The sequence below is a fragment of the Stomoxys calcitrans genome, chromosome 1, assembly GCF_963082655.1.
Source record: "Stomoxys calcitrans chromosome 1, idStoCalc2.1, whole genome shotgun sequence".
Taxonomy (NCBI): Eukaryota; Metazoa; Arthropoda; class Insecta; order Diptera; family Muscidae; genus Stomoxys; species Stomoxys calcitrans.
In genome coordinates this window covers 189,331,161-189,348,678 of record NC_081552.1, presented here as the reverse complement: position 1 = coordinate 189,348,678, position 17,518 = coordinate 189,331,161, and the positions used below count along the sequence as shown (strand labels likewise).

The 17,518-nt window shown below is 40.5% G+C and overlaps 1 protein-coding gene across 1 annotated transcript in view; it reads right to left on the bottom strand.

The window, feature by feature from the left end:
- LOC106086170 (probable serine/threonine-protein kinase DDB_G0267686) overlaps positions 1-17,518 on the bottom strand; it is a 112,644-nt gene continuing 95,126 nt past the window's right edge. The window contains exon 5 of the mRNA XM_013250725.2: positions 1-1,193. Coding sequence (XP_013106179.2) covers positions 174-1,193 — 1,020 coding nt within the window. The 3' untranslated portion in view covers positions 1-173. The remainder of the gene's footprint in view (positions 1,194-17,518) is intronic.

The window sequence follows — 17,518 nt, the reverse complement described above, 5'->3', positions numbered from 1 at the left end:
ATTACAGCTTAGGACTAAATAAAAAAATAATTTAATAAATAAATGGCCAAAGTGTATTGAACTTAAGACTAATTTTGTGGACCAATTACTTTATGGTACTCTATATATACAAATTAATAATGGAAAGGATTTATTTGAAAACGTTCCGCAAGTCGGCTACCGCTTTAAGGCGGTCACGTTACACTGATCTCTTCATCACTGTCTGAATTCGAATCGTCATAGTCGTCATAGTACATTTTCATGAATTCAGAATTTTGAAATTGCTGCTGTTGATGGGCTGCAAATGGGGGACCAGGGGCCAGTAGCGAGGCAGTGGGAGGGGTTTGTGATGACAGCTGAGAATGTGGCTGATGGGGGTGGTGTTGCAGATGTTGTTGTTGTTGCTGCTGCTGTTGTTGCAAATGATGCTGCATGGCCAAAAATGGATGGCCTGGATGTAGACCCATATGATGCATGGCCTCAGGCCCATTGCCGCTAATATTCAACATGGTCATGCGTCGCTGCTTGGCCTCATTGAGTGTGGATTCCAGCTTAATTTTCAAATCGGCAGCCACCAAATGCTTATGCATCTCAGCATTTATTTTTGCTTGAAATTCGGCACTAGTCATGGGCATTAGCACTCCACCTACCCCGCCACTGCCACCAGCACCGTTGGGCGGTGAAGAAGCATTCGATGAGGCTGATGATTGATCATGTTGTGTGGGCAATTTAGCCACTGTCAGCAGGGGAGGAGGTGATGATATCTGATGCAGGGCCCCACCATATGATCCTCCCACATGCTGTCCTATGCTGCTCACAGGATGAGGCAAATGATGCATGTTTAGCGTTGTTTGACTGGCCATGGGTGGTGGCGGTGATTGCATGGAATTGTTGTTGGTATTTGGTGAATTGGCAGGTTTGGGAGTTGTAGAAGCTGATGATCGTGAATTGTGACTGATTGCTGATTGTTGTAAGTCATCCTTGGAATTCGAAGGTGATTGAAGCGGCGAAGATGAGAGATTATGTCCATGTTCTGGGGACATTTGCAGGGGAGACAAGGGCGTAAGGGGACGATCACATTTGGCATCCGACAAATCGGGATTGGGATTATTCTTATTGGGTAGAGTTTGATCACGAGAACCACCGTTGGCCAGGAGTTCACGTTCCTTGGAGTTGCGCCATTTCATGCGACGATTTTGAAACCATATTTTAACCTGGAATCGGAAGAAAAGCGAAGAGGAAGGTGAATAAAAATGTGTGAATTTAAAAAAAAAATTAAGGATGGAGTCTTAACTATGCAAAGTTTTGGATGCATGTAAATTTGCTCTGAAAATAAAATTTCGGAAAAAAAGTTTTTTTTTAAATAATATTCTGAGGAATGTCCTTCAGAAATGAAAGTTAAATGAAAATTCTTTCAAAATTAAGTATTGATGATTTTTTTGTATAAAAGTCTGACATTAACAGGACCCCATTTTATAGTACTGACAACTCCCGTAATGGCAAGCAGAATTTAAAAAAAAACTTCCTGTGAAATTCTAATTAAAAAAAAAACGTTTTATTTCAACGTTTTCTGATAGAAAATAAATAAAATTGATATTGGGTTTTATACCCACCATTCCGTTTGCAACACATCGAAATATCCATTTCCGACCATATAAAGTATATATAGTCGTTAAAATCTAAGACGATCTAGCCATGTCCGCTACAGTCTCTAAAAATGGAGATATTGAGCTGAAACTTTGCACAGATTAAATTCGAAAATGAGCTATATCGGACTATAGCTTGATATAGCCCCTATATAGAGCGATCCGCCGATTTAGGGCCTGGCCCATAAAAGCCATATTTACTATCCGATTTGTCTGAAAGTTGGGACAGTGGTATCCTTCTTCAATTTCGGTTTTCTGATCGGTCCAGATTTGGATATAGCTATCATATAGACCGAGCTCCCGATTTAAGGTCTTGGGCCCATAAAAGGCGTATTTATTTTTCGATTTCGCCGAAATTTAGGGCAGGATTTTGATGGACCAAACATAACTAATGTTTGGTCCATCAAAATCCTTGTTCAATTTGGCCCAGATCGGTCCAGATTTGGATATGGCTGCCATATAAACCGATCTCTCGAGGTCTTGACTTCATACCAGGCGCATTTATTGTCAGTTTCAGTTGAAATTTAGTATAACGGGTTTTGTTAGGCTTCTTGTAATCCCTGTTCAATACGGCCCAAATCGCTCTAGATTTGGATATAGATGCCATATATAACGACACCTCGATTTAAAGTCTTTGGCCCATAAATGGCGCATTTTTCGTCCCATTTTCCCTAAAATTTGGGCCACTCGATATCTTTGTTCAATTTGGCCCAGATCGGTCCAGATATATAGCTGCCATATTGGGTTGCCTAAAAAGTAATTGCGGATTTTTTAAAAGAAAGTAAATGCATTTTTAATAAAACTTAGAATGAACTTTAATCAAATATATAATTGCCATTTTGTTCGATAACCTTTTGCCATCCACATTCCACGCTCATAGAACTTCTGGCCTTTGTCCAATTGTTGACAGTTAACATCCGAATTAATTGTTTGGTTCCTTGGAAGCAGCTCAAAATATACCACACCCTTCCGATCCCACCAAACAGACAGCATAACCTTCTTTTGGTGGATATCAGCCTTTGAAGTGGTTTGAGCTGGTTCACCATGCTTGGACCATGATCGTTTTCGACTAACGTTGTTGTAAACAATCCATTTTTCATCTCCAGTTATAATTCGTTTTAAAAACGGATCGAATTCATTGCGTTTAAGGTGCATACCACAAGCGTTGATTCTGTTTGTTAAATGAATTTCTTTCAATACATGTGGTACCCATATTAAAATTGACGCCAAACAAACAAATGTAAACAAAATTTCGTGCACTTTTTTTCTAAAGCAAGCTAAAAGTAACAGCTGAAAAATTTGTCAACGCCGACTATATTACTACTATATTACCGACAATTACTTTTTGGGCAACCCAATATACAGATCTCCCGATTTGAGGGGTTGGACCCCATAAAAACGCATTTGTTGCCCGATTTCGCTGAAATTTAGGACAGTGAGTTGTGTTAGGCCCTTCGACATCCTTGTATAATTATCGGTCCAGATTTAGATATAGCGGCTTTATAGACCGATCAGTCGATTTATGGTTTTGGGCCCATAAAAACCGCTTTTATTGTCCGATTTCTCAGAAATTTGGTACACCAAGTTGTGTTAGGCTCCTCGATAATACGGCCCGGATTGGGATATAGCTAGCATGTATAACGATCTCCCGATTTAGGGTTTAAGGCCTATAAAAGGTGAGTTTATTAACTGATTTCGCTGAAATTTATCAAAATTAGTTCTGTTAGGCCCTTGGACATTCGTACCGAGTATGGATAAGATCGGGCTATATTTGGATATAGCTTCCATATGTACCGATCTCTCAATTTAAATTCTTGGGACAATAAAAGCACTTTTATTGGTTGATTTTACTGAAATTTGACACAGTGGGCTATATTAGGCTCTTCGACATTCGTGTTCCAGATCGGTTTATATTATCCTGATCGGTCTATATGGTTCGGATCGGTCTATATTTGCATACAGCTGGAATATACATATACCAAGATGCCGATTTAAGTTGTTGGGCCAATAAAAGGTGCATTTTTGGACCGATGAATTTTTTACATCGAGTTGTGTTAGAGACTTACATTGTCTTCCTGAATATGGTGGATATCGGAATATATTTAGAAATAGCTGTTAAGGGTTCATAATTGATGTATTGTTTATTGTACTATGACGAAAGGTGGTTAATATATATATTCGAGGTGATGGGTAGCCAAAGTTCGGCCAGGCCGAACTAAATGCCTATTTACTTGTTAAATTTAAAACAAGTAAAAGCGTGCTTAGTTTTACCGGGCCGAATCTTGGGAACCCCCACCATGGATTCTGCTAAAAATTTATACAAAATAAATTTAGTTGAAGGGCATAATTTTATTATACATACGAAATTTCTGTCAAACCTGCAAAAGTTAAAGCTTCTAGGAACCGAATAAAGATGATCCAGAGACCGGTTTACATGGGAGCTATATCATACAAAATATCAGCCAAATCGGACAAAAATTGCGGCTTTTTAAGAACTCAAGAAGTCAAATCGGGAGATCGGTTTATATGGAAGCTATATCAGGTTATAGATCAATTCGGACCTTAATTGGCACAATTGTTGGAATTCGTAACATAACAGTACATTTAAACATTTCCAGCCAAATCGGACAAAAATTGCGGCTTCCAAAGGCTTAAGAAGTCAAATCGGCAGATCGGTTTATATGGGAGCTATATCTAAATCTGAACCGATATGGCCCATTTGCAATCCCCAATGACCTACATTAATATTAAGTATCTGTGTAAAATTTCAAATGGTTAGCTTTAGGCGTTCGAACACTTTCTTGATTTCGGCAGACGGACGGACATGGCTTAATCGAGACGATATACACTTTAGGGGTCTTAGACGAATATTTCGAGGTCTTACAATCGGAATGACTAGCATCCTATGGTGGTGGGTATTTCTTCTATAAGCAGGTTAAGTTCTAGAATGGGACAAATCGGACTATATATAGATATAGCTGCCATATAGACCGATCTGGCGATTTAGGGTCTTAAGCGCGTTACAGGCGCATTTATTATCCGATTTCGATGAAATTGAAAAAAAAAGATTTTTTTAAGCCTCCCGACATCCGATTCAGACCGGTCTATATTCAGATATAGCTGCTTATAGAGAGATGTGCAGCTTGAGGGTCTTGAGCTCATAAAAGCCACAATTATTATGAGATTTCGGTGAAATTTTAAATAGTGAGTTGGTTAAAGCCAACTGATATTCGACCTTTACTTGTTTAAATTTCTCACTTACACTTCTTTTCTCTGTAGTACCAAACGGGTCTTTGAGTAACTCTCTTTGATGGTGTGTCCTACCTAATCTATGGACATGTAGTACTCAAATAGAAAGACTTTATTTTAAAGATGGAACTTCACAACACAATTAGTATTCACCATAGGATTGGGGTATACTTATTTCGTCATTCTTGATAGTAATGAGTCTGTCGAAAGCACGCTAACTTTCGAAGGAGTGAAGCTAGGCGCTTGAAATTTTGCACTAATACTTCTTATCAGTGTAGGTTGGTGGGTTCTTGAGCCCCTAGAGGGCGCAATTCTTATCCGATTTGGCTGAAATTTTGCATGAAGTGTTTTGTTATGACATCCAAAAACTGTGTTACGTATGGTTCAAATCGGTCTTTAACCTAATATAGCTGCCATATAAACGGATCTTGGCTGCTTGACTTTAATATGGCTGAAATTTTGCACAACGGCTTCTCCCATGACCTTCAATATACAACAAAAACAAATACAAATTTTGCCAATGAACATTCCACTAAAGAACAGAAGCAAACTTCCCACATATCAATGAGTGCAGACCGATTCAAGTTTAAGCTCAATGAGCTTTTTATAGCCGAGTCCGAACGGCGTGCCGCAGTGCGACACTTCTTTGGAGAGAAGTTTTACATGGCATAGTATCTCACAAATGTTGCCAGCATTAGGAGGGGAAAACCACCGCTGACAATTTTTTCTGACGGTCTCGCCAGGATTCGAACCCTGGCGTTCAGCATCATAGGCGGACATGCTAGCCTCTCAGCTACGGTGGCCTCCAAACATACTTCTTCAATATGGTCTGAAGGGATCTATAGCCTGATACAGACCCCATATAAACCGATCTCCCGATTATGCTTCTTGAGCTCCTACACGGCGCAATTCTTATCCGAATGACTTCCACTATGGTCTTCACCATTCAATTTATGTATGGTTCGAATCGGACTATAACTTGATATAGCTCCAATAGCATAACAATTCTTATCCATTATTCTTTGTTCGCCTAAAAAGAGTCACCGCTCAAAGAACTCGACAAATGCGATCCATGGCGGATGGTATATAAGATTCGGCGCGACCGAACTTACCACGCTCTTACTTACCATTTACATGTCAATTTCATATAACTAGAAATTTATCAGCCTTCTATTGAAAGGCTCAAAATTGTCTGTTGGCTACATCATTGCCAGATAGCCTTCGTTCTGTACATGGAAGAGCTGACTTAAAACAAGAAATAAGACAAACACACGCAGACTATGAGTGTATGAGTGCCGCCTGCATGAAAACCCATATCCTAGACGCTTACTTTGGCCATGGTGAAATGAGGAAAAACAAGGATAATTTGTTGCAAATTGATTGCAGAACAAATACAAATGGTTATTTGATACAATCATCGAAGAGCCGTCCGTCATTTCCCATTCTGCACTTTCGCATAGTTCGCTGATGTGGCTTCATTTAGTAGAAGTAACGTTAAAGGACACATTGAACGATGGACTTGATGGTAAGGCAAAAATGGTTTGCTTGCACATACAACCAGGCAGAAATACTCCCATACACTCACGAACTCTTTTACTTTTGTATTGAGAGACGAATGAAAATGTTGCTCTAAAGTTTGAGAAGTATACGGGGCATGTGAGTGACAGCTACGAGAAAAGGCGGCAACTTTCGACCAAAGCTGTTTTTGAATTATTGTGTGCAGCAGCAGTAGCATCAGCACCAGAACCAGCAGGACCCCCTTAGTGCAGGCTAACACACACGCACACATTGAACAACTACATGGCCATCATGCCATGGTGCAGAGTTGGCTAAATGGGTGTTGGCTACCCAAAGTTAAGGAAGGTATTCAGTTAACCAAGTTTTCGCCATGACACATCCAGATAAGGGTGTGTCCCCTTTTTTGTGTGGCTGTGTGCGTGTGTATGAGCTGGACGTGGTAATTTGGTATAGGAAAAGTATCCTGTCGCCTTCATTGTCACTGTTGTAGCTGTTGCTTTTGATATTCGTGGCCTTTCTCTGCATTGCAGTAGCATGGTTTTATGCCGCCAAGTGCTAAGATGAATAAAAATTCTCACAGCAGGAGTTTTAACACTTGAAATGTTGTTTTTGCAGTTGCGACAAGTGAAATTAAGGCCAGAACTTCATTTAAAGATAATGGAGATGTTGCAGTTCGTTTATCTTTAAAGGAAACTTTTATACAATGTGGGGGAACACTCACATTGTTGCTAAGCAAATTACTGCTACCACTGACAGAGCTTAAGAGAGGTTTCCATTTAATCCACAGAATTGAAAGTGGTTTTGTAGTAAACTAATAGATGATAAATGCCGGTCTTTTCAGAATTTGGCGAAGTGTGAATGTCTGGTCTAAAGTAGATTTGCCAGTTCGAAAGTCCAATTATCTCGAAGACGTTGGATGTAGTACTCCACACAGAACACTCGATAGAATTTTGTGTGTGATGGGCAGGAGACTTATTTCTCTGTGAAGGCCAAAGGTCAGCCGACAATAAGGCTGGTTAATACGAAGCCTTTCGGGGCGACACAGTCCGAGTCGGAGGGCGCGAGTGACGAACTCTCTCTCCGTTCTCAAACGGTATATTTCTACTAGTTTTTTTCGATTCTATCCCACTGTACAAGCCCTCAACATCATCTGTTTTACATGTACTGTGCATTGTGGAAGTGCAAAACTGTCGGCTGGACGACGTAAATCCTATGGAGAGATCCGCATCGTGAGAAGACGACTATATAAAACGATCTCCCGATTTGACTTCTTAAGCCCCTGGAATCCGCAATTTTTGTCCGATTTGGCCGAAACTGTACATGCGGTAATCTGTTACGACTTCCAAGAACTGTTCCAAGTACGGTCGAAATCGGTCTATATCCTGATATAGCTCCCATATACTCCGATCTCTCGATTTGACTCCTGGAAGCTGCAATTTTTGTCCGATTAGGCCGAAATTTTGCATGGGGTAATGTGTTACGACTTCCAAGAAAGCACGGTCGAAATTGGTCAATAACCTAAAGCAGCTTCCATGTAAACCGATCTCCCGATTTGAATTCTAGAGCCCTCAAGAGCCGCAATTTTTATCCGATTTGGCTCAAATTTTGCATGTAGTGGTGTGTTGGAAATGCAAATTTTGCCCATGAACATTCTACTAAGGAACAGGGGCAAACTTCTCACATATCAATGAGTGCAGTCCGATTCAATTTTGAGCTCAATGATAGCCGAGTCCTAACGGTGTGCCGCAGTGCGACATCTCTTTGGAGAGCAGTTTAACATTGCATAGTACCTCACAAATGTTGCTAGCATTAGGAGGGAAAAACCACCGTTGAAAATTGTTTCTGATGGTCTCGCCAGAGTTCAAACCCAGGCGTGCATCGTGATAGGTGGACGTGCTAACCTCTGCGCTACGGTGGTGTGTTATGACTTCGAAAAACTGTGCCAAGTACGGTTTAAAATAATTAAATCTTCTTGAGCCCCTGAAAGCCGCAGGTTTTGTCCGATTTGGCTGAAATTTTGCACATAGTGTTCTCTTATGATTTTCAACAACTGTACTATGTAAGTCCAAATCGGTCTATAACCTGGTGCAGCTCCCATATAAACCTATTTGCCGATTTGACTTCTTGAGTTCTTACAAGCTGCAAGTTTGTCCGATTTAGCTGAAATTTTGCACAAAGTGTTTTGCTATGACTTTCAAAAGCTGTGCCAAGTACAATCGACATCAGTCTATAACCTGATATAGCTCCCATATAAACCGGTCTATCGATTATCCTTGTTCAGTTCTCCCATTTCGGTGATGGGTGGTGCGATTTAAGCGAAATTTTGTGTGCTCTCTTATAGTAACCTAAAAAGAAAAATTTGGTATTCAAATTTCGGATGAGGTACGCCCCACCCTAAAACCTACCAAATATATATTTAGACCAATCACGACAATATGGGACTCAAATGAAAGGTATTTGTGAGTAGAATACGAATCTGATATCCAAATGTGGGACCAAGTTTCTGGGGGTCCACTTTTTCCCCAAACAGGACTAATATAATGACCATGGCAATATGGGGCTTAAATAAAATGTATTTGAGCGTAGAATACGAATCTGATATCCAAATATAGGGGGCCGCACAAAAACCAAAAACCCCTCAAAAAAGGGCAAATTTACGGCCATAGCTATATGGGGTAAAGCAAGAATTTGAAATCAATATTCGGAAAAGAGTTTATGGCTCACCATAAAGCCCACCCCCATAAAACCACTTATATAGGACGTATTTGCTAACCATTCCAAAATGGGGCTGTAATAAGAGGTATTTTAGAGTAGAACAAGTCCCTGAACTGCTGCCCCATGCCCCAAACTGGTCATGTTTTCCGACTATGGAAATATGAGGCTCGAATGAAAGGTATTTGGAGTAAACCACGAATCTGATATCAACAATCGGGACCAACTGTCTAGGGGACATCTCACCACCATAACAACCCCCTAATAGGTCGTATTTGCACACTAAGACAATTTGGGTCTTCAAGACAGTGGGTTCATACCCCAAATCGGACATATTTGCTGACTTTTGATTTAAAGGGTTTTCATGAAAGGCATTTGAGATAAGAAAGCGAATTTAATATCGAATTTTGAGACCAATATGGGGTTCAAATAAATGATATTTGAAAGTAGAGAACGATGTTGATATATTTTCAGGGCTAAGTGTTTGGGGAATCACCCCACTCACCAAAACTCCCTTAAATCGGGCATTTTTACCAACCATGTCAATGTGGGGCTCAAATGAAAGTTATTGGGGAGTAGAGCACGAAATTGATACTGACTTTCGGGATTTTCTGGGGGTCTACCCCTTCCACATTGTTATGCTGTTAGTCAAGCGATATACATTTACTATTTTCGTAGCATGGTATTCACTAAAAGCTCTCTAATTGTCGAAAATAAATATTCAAGGGATAATTTTGTTCCATATAAAGTAAAAGAAGGCGCTGCGGAGCGGGCCCCGTCCAGATAGTCTCCTAATAAAACCAAATTCTCATAATGTACAATAACATTTCACTAAATTGCACACTTTATAATTAATTTCAATCAAAAACAGACATCATCAGTAACCACCCACCGCCACCACCACCACTACCACCACTAGAACCAGAAACCCTCAAGAAAAGGGAAAACCCAATGCAACCCACTTCAAGGCAGGCACAATAAAAGGAAACAAATATATTCTCTTCACTGCTGTCAGAACAGTAAGGCAATACTCCTCCTGGTACTTGGAGAGGGGGAGCATAGTAAAAAGCCATAATCATTAATCTTATCGCCGCCTTGGCTTATTATTTCAATTGTCGTTGGCACAACAACAACAACAACAATGCACAATGACAGGCAGCCAACTGTATGGAGAAAAACGAGAAAAGTTTCTGAAAAGGCAACACAAGCTCTAAACCTGTGGTAACAACATTGGAGAATCAAAGAATACCAAGAAATGAAGGCAGTCATGGGAACTGTTGATGGCAGCAGATCTGCTCTCTAACGATGCTTTGCTGACTAGCCATGTTTGCGGTTTAACGCAACTATGCAGCTATGCCCATGGTCATGTTGAACGTAACATTTCAATGACCGGAAGCGAAAACAACCATTAGCGAGGCAAACAGGAAATAAGACGTTTTTCCAACCTAAAAGCCTTAGGCCAAAACAGAGGCACGTGCACAAGTATGTATTCATGGGTGCTTGGCACACACAGGGGAGTGGGGTTGGGAGATCCATAAACGTTTATAAAGACCAGTTGGAAAAACATCAATTTACCCAAGATTTAGCAGTTAATAGAATTTTACGCTTTATTGGTTTCTAATACTCTGGGAACAATCAAAATTAGCCTTTAAATCCCTCCTAGTGAGTGATGGTGGGATTTTTGGTCAATGGTGTTAAGTTGGTGTTTCCGCTTCAACGGCTAAATGAAATAGGAGTTTTTAATTTAAGACACGAGAAGCTCATTTTTGGCATAACAAGAGTTCTCACATAAGTACGTCAGGAGGTGATGGAGATGTATGTGGTTAAGTTGTACGCTGAAATCTTGGCTTTAAGTATACAACAAATGAATACGCATCAAATAAAGGACAGGTATAGGTGGATGAGGAAGGAGAAGGAAGATCTATTCCGCAGAATGGCGAGAGAAATGGAAAGACTTGAATGTAAGTCAATCGACATGCTCAGAAGATAAGAATCAAGTCCTTAAATTCTACCAAGGTACTAACAAGTAAAATGATACACGTATCATAAGTTGGTCTAGACCGATGCTTGGGAACCCACCGCCATGGATTGCACTAAAAATTTACCCAAACGAACTTAGCTCAAGGGCACATGTATACTTTACGTACAACATTTTTGCCAATTCAGACATAAATTGAATCTATTTGGGGCCGTAGAAGACTAATTGGGAGATCGGTTTATATTGGAGCTATATCAGGTTACGTATGGACCATGCTTTCCACGGATGTTGGAAGTCATAACGCAACACTAAGTAAAAAATTTCATACAAATCGTATAACAACTGCGAATTCCAGCGGTTCAAGATCTCAAATCAGGAGAACGGAGCTAAATCAGGTTAAAGACCGATTTGGATTGTACTTGGCACTGTTGTTGGAAGTCGTAACATGATGTGACCAACTTTCGCAGAATTGTAACAATTTTTTGGCATTAAAATATGGACTGTTGTTAAATTTTTAGGTGAGGTCATCAAAAATAAGATCTACACTCAGTATTAGCAAAAATGGTGAATCGAATGTAAATTGGCAATTTTGACACAAAATACCAATATTGAAATATCAATGATAAATAAAAAGTGACATGTCATAAGACAAGAACATATAGGGTAACAACAGCTTAAGTTCAGTTTGTGTAAATTTTTAACAGAATCCCTAGTGATTGGTTTCCGACATTCGGCCCTTCCGAACTTAACACGCTTTTTGGGTTGATATACCATTCGGTTTTTCACGTGAACAACTGTCAAACTCCATATAAAAAACCCTAAATGAAACAAGTAAAAACGTGTTAAGTACGGCCGTGCCGAACTCTCCTCCTCCTGTACTTCTGTACCATATCCATAGTAATATGTAAATGTTCAGATAAAATTTCATTCTGGTCCCGAGATCTCTTATAAAAGTCACAGTTTCAGCGACATCGGGCAACAAATCCGCTTTTTATGGGATTAAGATCTTAAGTTGAAAGATCGGTCTATATGGAAGTTATATGTAAATATAGTCTGATTTGGACCATATGCTGGTCGGGGGACGGGAGACTCAGTACAAAAGTCACTGTGTCAAATTCGGCTTAAGACCCTAAGTCGGCAGATCGGTCTATATGGCAGCTATATCTGAAAAAAGACCGATTTGAACCATATTCGATTGAGATATCGGGAGGCTTTAATCAACTCACTTTTTAAAATTTCAGCGAAATCGGATAATAATTGAGGCATTTAGAATTTCAGTGAAATCGGGTAATAATTACGGCTTCTATGGGCTCAAGACCCGTAATCGGCAATCGGTCTATATGGCAGCCATATCTAAATATAGTCCGATCTGAATCATATTTAGGTCGGATGTCGGGAGGCTTAGAATAACCCAGAATTTAAAATTTCAGCGAAATAGAGTAATAATTGCTGCTTTTATGAGCCTAAGACCCTAAATCGGTAGATTGGTCTATATGGCAGCTATATCCAAATATAGTCCGATTTGGCTCATCCAATAACATAACCTGCGTATGAAAAAATACGAGTCTCTGCAAAATTTCAGCTCAGTATCTCAATTTTGAAAGACTGTAGCATGATTACAACTGACGGACGAATTTTGTGGTGTAGTGTTATGACTTCTAACAACTGTGGTCCAAATCGGTCTATAACCTGATATAGCTCCCATATAAATCGATCTCTCGATTTGACTTCTTGAGCCAATAGAAGCCGCAATTTTTGTCCGATTTGGCTAAAATTTGTCTTCTGTTATGACTTCCACCCCAAAACATCCTAAAATAGGTTTATTGGACGAGCATAAGAATATGGGACTCAAATGAAAGGTTTTCGGAAGTAGATTACGAATATAGTCAGGAAGAAGGAATATGCTTTATAATTTGTTGTTATCGGAAGGGGGCGGACCCTCCCTCGTTACCCTGAAAACACCATCCAAAACCAAAAGTGGACCGATAAGGACAATATGGATATCAAATGAAATGTATTGAAGAGTAGATTACGAATATGGTATTAAAAATTGGGTCCAAGTACCCAGGAAGTCACCCTAACTCTAAAACTTGTAAAAGCAGACAAATTGAACGCCCATATCAATATGGGGCATAATTGAAAGGTATTCGAGAGTAGATTACGAATCTGGCATAAAAAATCAGATCGAAGTGTAGGGGATCACCCCACCCCCCAAAAACGCCCCAAATGGGCATATGACCCCATCATGACTAAATGAGACTCGGTTTGTTTGTTTGTTCCGTAAACTCAAAAACTGCCGAATCTATTTTCTTAACATTTTCAAAAATTCTGGAGGTTTGTCTGAAAGGAAACATAGGCTATATTATTTGTGGATATCGGAGGGTGGCGGACCCTTTCCCTTTCACAAAACGCCACCCAAACCAAAAGTGGATCGGTAGGCACAATATGGATATCAAATGAAGGATATTGGAAACTAGAAAACGAATATCGTATTAAAATTTGGGTCCAAGTAACGTGCGGCCCGTCCCAACCACAAAACTCCTCTAAAACGATTTTTTCGACGTTCATGTCAATATGGGACTCAAATGAAAAATATTCGTCAGTAGATAACAAATATGGCATAAAAAATTTGATCCAAGCAATGGGAGGTCGCCCCACACCCAAATACCCCAATTAGGCATATTAGCCGACCATGGCTATATGGGACTCAAAGGCAAAGTATTTGGAAGTGGATTACGAATATGACATAAAAATTTGCGTTCAAGTCTAGATGGCGCTCTTCCTCTTTAAAATACGTAAAATATGTGTATTGACCCATTATGACACTATGGGACTCAAATGAAAAGTATTTGAGAGTTGAAAACTAATTTGATATTCAATTTTGGAGCCAAGTGTTTGGGGTGCGCCCTTAAGAGAATAAAGGGAGAAAAGAACGAATTTGGAATCGAAGAATGCCGTTTCTCGCCCAGCTCCAAATGGTTCATATTTACCGACCATGGGAATATTGGGCTCAAATTAAAGGGATTTGCGGGTGGATCACGAATTTGATACCCATACTTGAGTCGAAATATATGAGGTGTCATCCCTCCCCTAAAAAGCACTTCTCATTACCTTAATTTTCAAACAAACCAGATCTCAGAGAATGGTAATGTGACTCGTTCGAAATGTTTATATCCACCACCGAAGGATGGGGCTATATTCATTTTGTCATTCCGTTTGCAACACATCGAAATATCCAATTCAGTCCCTATAAAGTATATATATTCTTGATCAGCGTAAAAATCTAAGACCATCTAGCCATGTCCGTCCGTCTGTCTGCTGAAATCACGCTACAGTCTTTACAAATAGAGATATTGAGCTTAAACTTTGAAAAGGTTCCATTTTTGTTCAAAAGCAGGATAAGTTCGAAGATGGGCTATATGGGACTATATATTGATATATTCCCCATATAGACCTCCGATTTAGGGTCTTACGCCCATAAAAGCCACATTTATTATCCGATTTTGCTGAAATTTGGGACAGTGAGTTGTGTTGGACCCTTCGACATCTTTGGTACAGTGAGTTGTGTTAGACCTTTCGACATCCTTCCTCAATTTGGCCCAGATTAGTTCAGATTTGGATATTGCTGCCATATAGACTGATCTCTCGATTTAAGGCTTTGGGCCCATAAAAGGCTCATTTTTTGACCGATGTCGCCGAAATTTGGGACAGTGAGTTAAGTTAAGCCTCTCGACATACTTCTGCAATATGGCACAGATCGGTCCAGATTTGGATATAGCTGCCAAATAGACTGATATCTCGATTTAAAATTTTGAGCCTATAAAAGTCGCATTTATTGTCTGATGTTGCCGAAATTTGGGACAGTGAGTTGTGTTGGGCCCAAAAACAAAACATGTTTTGAGCTCTATGTTGAGCTCCAACGAAAGGTGTTTGAGAGAAAAAAAAACGAATTTGATGATGATATAAACGCTATTTAGGGTGGAAATTAATCGATTTTCTGGATATTGAAGCTTATTTTCGGGACAAAGACCCTGAGGTTCACCCCACCCTCAAACAGAACTTATTTTCCCATCCTGCTATTATGGGGCTCATATAAAATGTATTTGAAAGTAGAGCTCGAAGCTTATATTTACTTGAAGGCCGAGTAACTGGGTGACCACCCCACCTCCGAAAAATCCCCTAAACCGGAAACACTTACCAACACGGTAATATAGGATTCATAAGAATGGCATTTGGGAGTAGAATGAAAATTTGCCCAGGAACTGAGCAAGGGCAAACTTCTCCCACATCAATGAGTACTTTTTGATTTAGTCTACAGTGGCACGAATTCAATATCCACATTCATGGCGAAGCGTCTCCACCCTAAAAAAATGTTAGAGAATTAAAGACGAGGAAGACGAAGGTGGGCCAATTTAACGCACCACATTTCCTCAATAAGACGATTTCGATATCTGACAAGGTCAAATACTTAGGTGTGATCTTGGATAGGAAACAGAATTGGAAGTGTCACATTCAGGAGCGTACTGAGAAGGCTCACGGATGTTGGGTACTATGTAGACGGCCCGTAGGCTCGAAATGGGGCCTGAATCCGAGGATAGTCCATAGGCTTTACAGTAGCGTGATTAGATCAATACTTACTTTCGCCTCAGTAGTTTGGTGGACTGCTATGGCAAAAAACTGCAACATAGGGACCACACAACAGGTTCAGAGAAGATGTTGTCTTGGCCTAGGCGAAGCGATGAGAACCACGTCCACTAGGGTACTGGAGACTATTCTAGATATCTGACCCATTGACATACAGATTAAGTGTGAGGCAGCCACTGTGGCTTTGAGATTTAAGGGGATGTGAGAATGGATTGGGGATGGGATCAGCTCATTCCATTGCGGTATAATTGAGGTGACGATAGGAAACCTGGATGGAAAGGAAGAGGTTTCCGATCGGATACCTGAGATGAACCTTTGAGTCGAGTGCGAGGCACTGCTGCCAGCGGCACAGTCTTGGATTGTCGGAACCCTGGTATTGCCATCTAGAACATCTGTTGCACGGATGGGTTAAAGCTAGAGGACAGAGTTGGCCTGGGGGATTACATTGAGAACACAGGGACTGAGATCTGTTTCGGACTGCCTGACCATAATATGGTCCACTAGGCGGAGTTCCGGGCGATCACGGAATGTGTGATGTGATGCTAACGCAAGGACGTCGAGTGTGAACTTCTTTGCCGATAGTAAAATTGATATAACGGCAATAATAACCAGGACGGTAAGGTCACGAACAGTCTTCTCTGAGGATGGCAAAATCCGCATCGTTTGGTTGCCGGCCAATAACGGAGTAAGGGAGAATGAAAGGGCAGACGGTGTGGCGGTAAAGGCCACAGGACTGCCATCAATAAACTTGGTTAACCCGAAGCCTTTCGGGTTGACGCAATCCGAGTTAAGGGAGTGGGCGACAAATGCTCATGCAACATTGTGGAACAGCGAAACGGTCGGTAGGACGGCGAAAATCCTATGGGAGGATCCAGATCGTGAGAAGACGAGGCAATTACTGAAAGGAAACAAGAAGGAGGGTCAGTATAGCTATTGCTATCATAACGGGACACATAGGACTACGAGCTCACTTATGTAAAATCGATGCGGCAAGTGATAGAATGTGTAGGGCATGCGGGGAAGATTATGAGACGTTGGAGCATTTCATTTGCCATTGCCCGGCTTTCGCGTCTAACAGATGCCGGCAATTACCAGACATGAACCAACTTAGGGGAGTGGTATTGAAAACAATTAAGGATTTCGTAAGTAGCACGGAATTCCTAACTTAAAATTTCCTTTTTAGGCTATTACTGGCTTAGGTGTATGTCCATAGTGACATGGGGCGGATTAATATCTGCACCCTCTTTTCAACCGAACCTAAAGACGGTGCAGCGGAGTGGACCCGCTTCAGCTAGTATTTATTAGAATACAAATTTTATATGCACAAGTGTTGTTTTTTTTACAAAAAAAAAAAAATCTATGTCAAATGGTTTTATCAACGTTCCTGGTAACACTAGCAAGTCCTGAAATGTCTGTTTTCTTTGAAGTACCATCAGCTGCAATCACAGATTTCTAAATTATTTGGCGTACATATACAAACTGCAAATTTTGCCCACGAACATTCCACTTAAGACCAGGGGCAAATTTCTCACCTATCAATGAGTGCAATCCGATTCAAGTTTAAGCTCAATGATAAGGCGCCTCCTTTCTATAGCCAAGTCCGAACGGCGTGCCGCAGTGCGACACCTCTTTGGAGAGAAGTTTTACATGACATGGTACCTCACAAATGTTGGCAGCATTATGAGGGGAAAACCACCGCTGAACATTTTTTCTAATGTTCTCGCCAAGATTCGAACCCGGGCGAATAGGCGTCATAGGCGGAAATGCTAACCTCTGCGCTACGGTGGCCTCC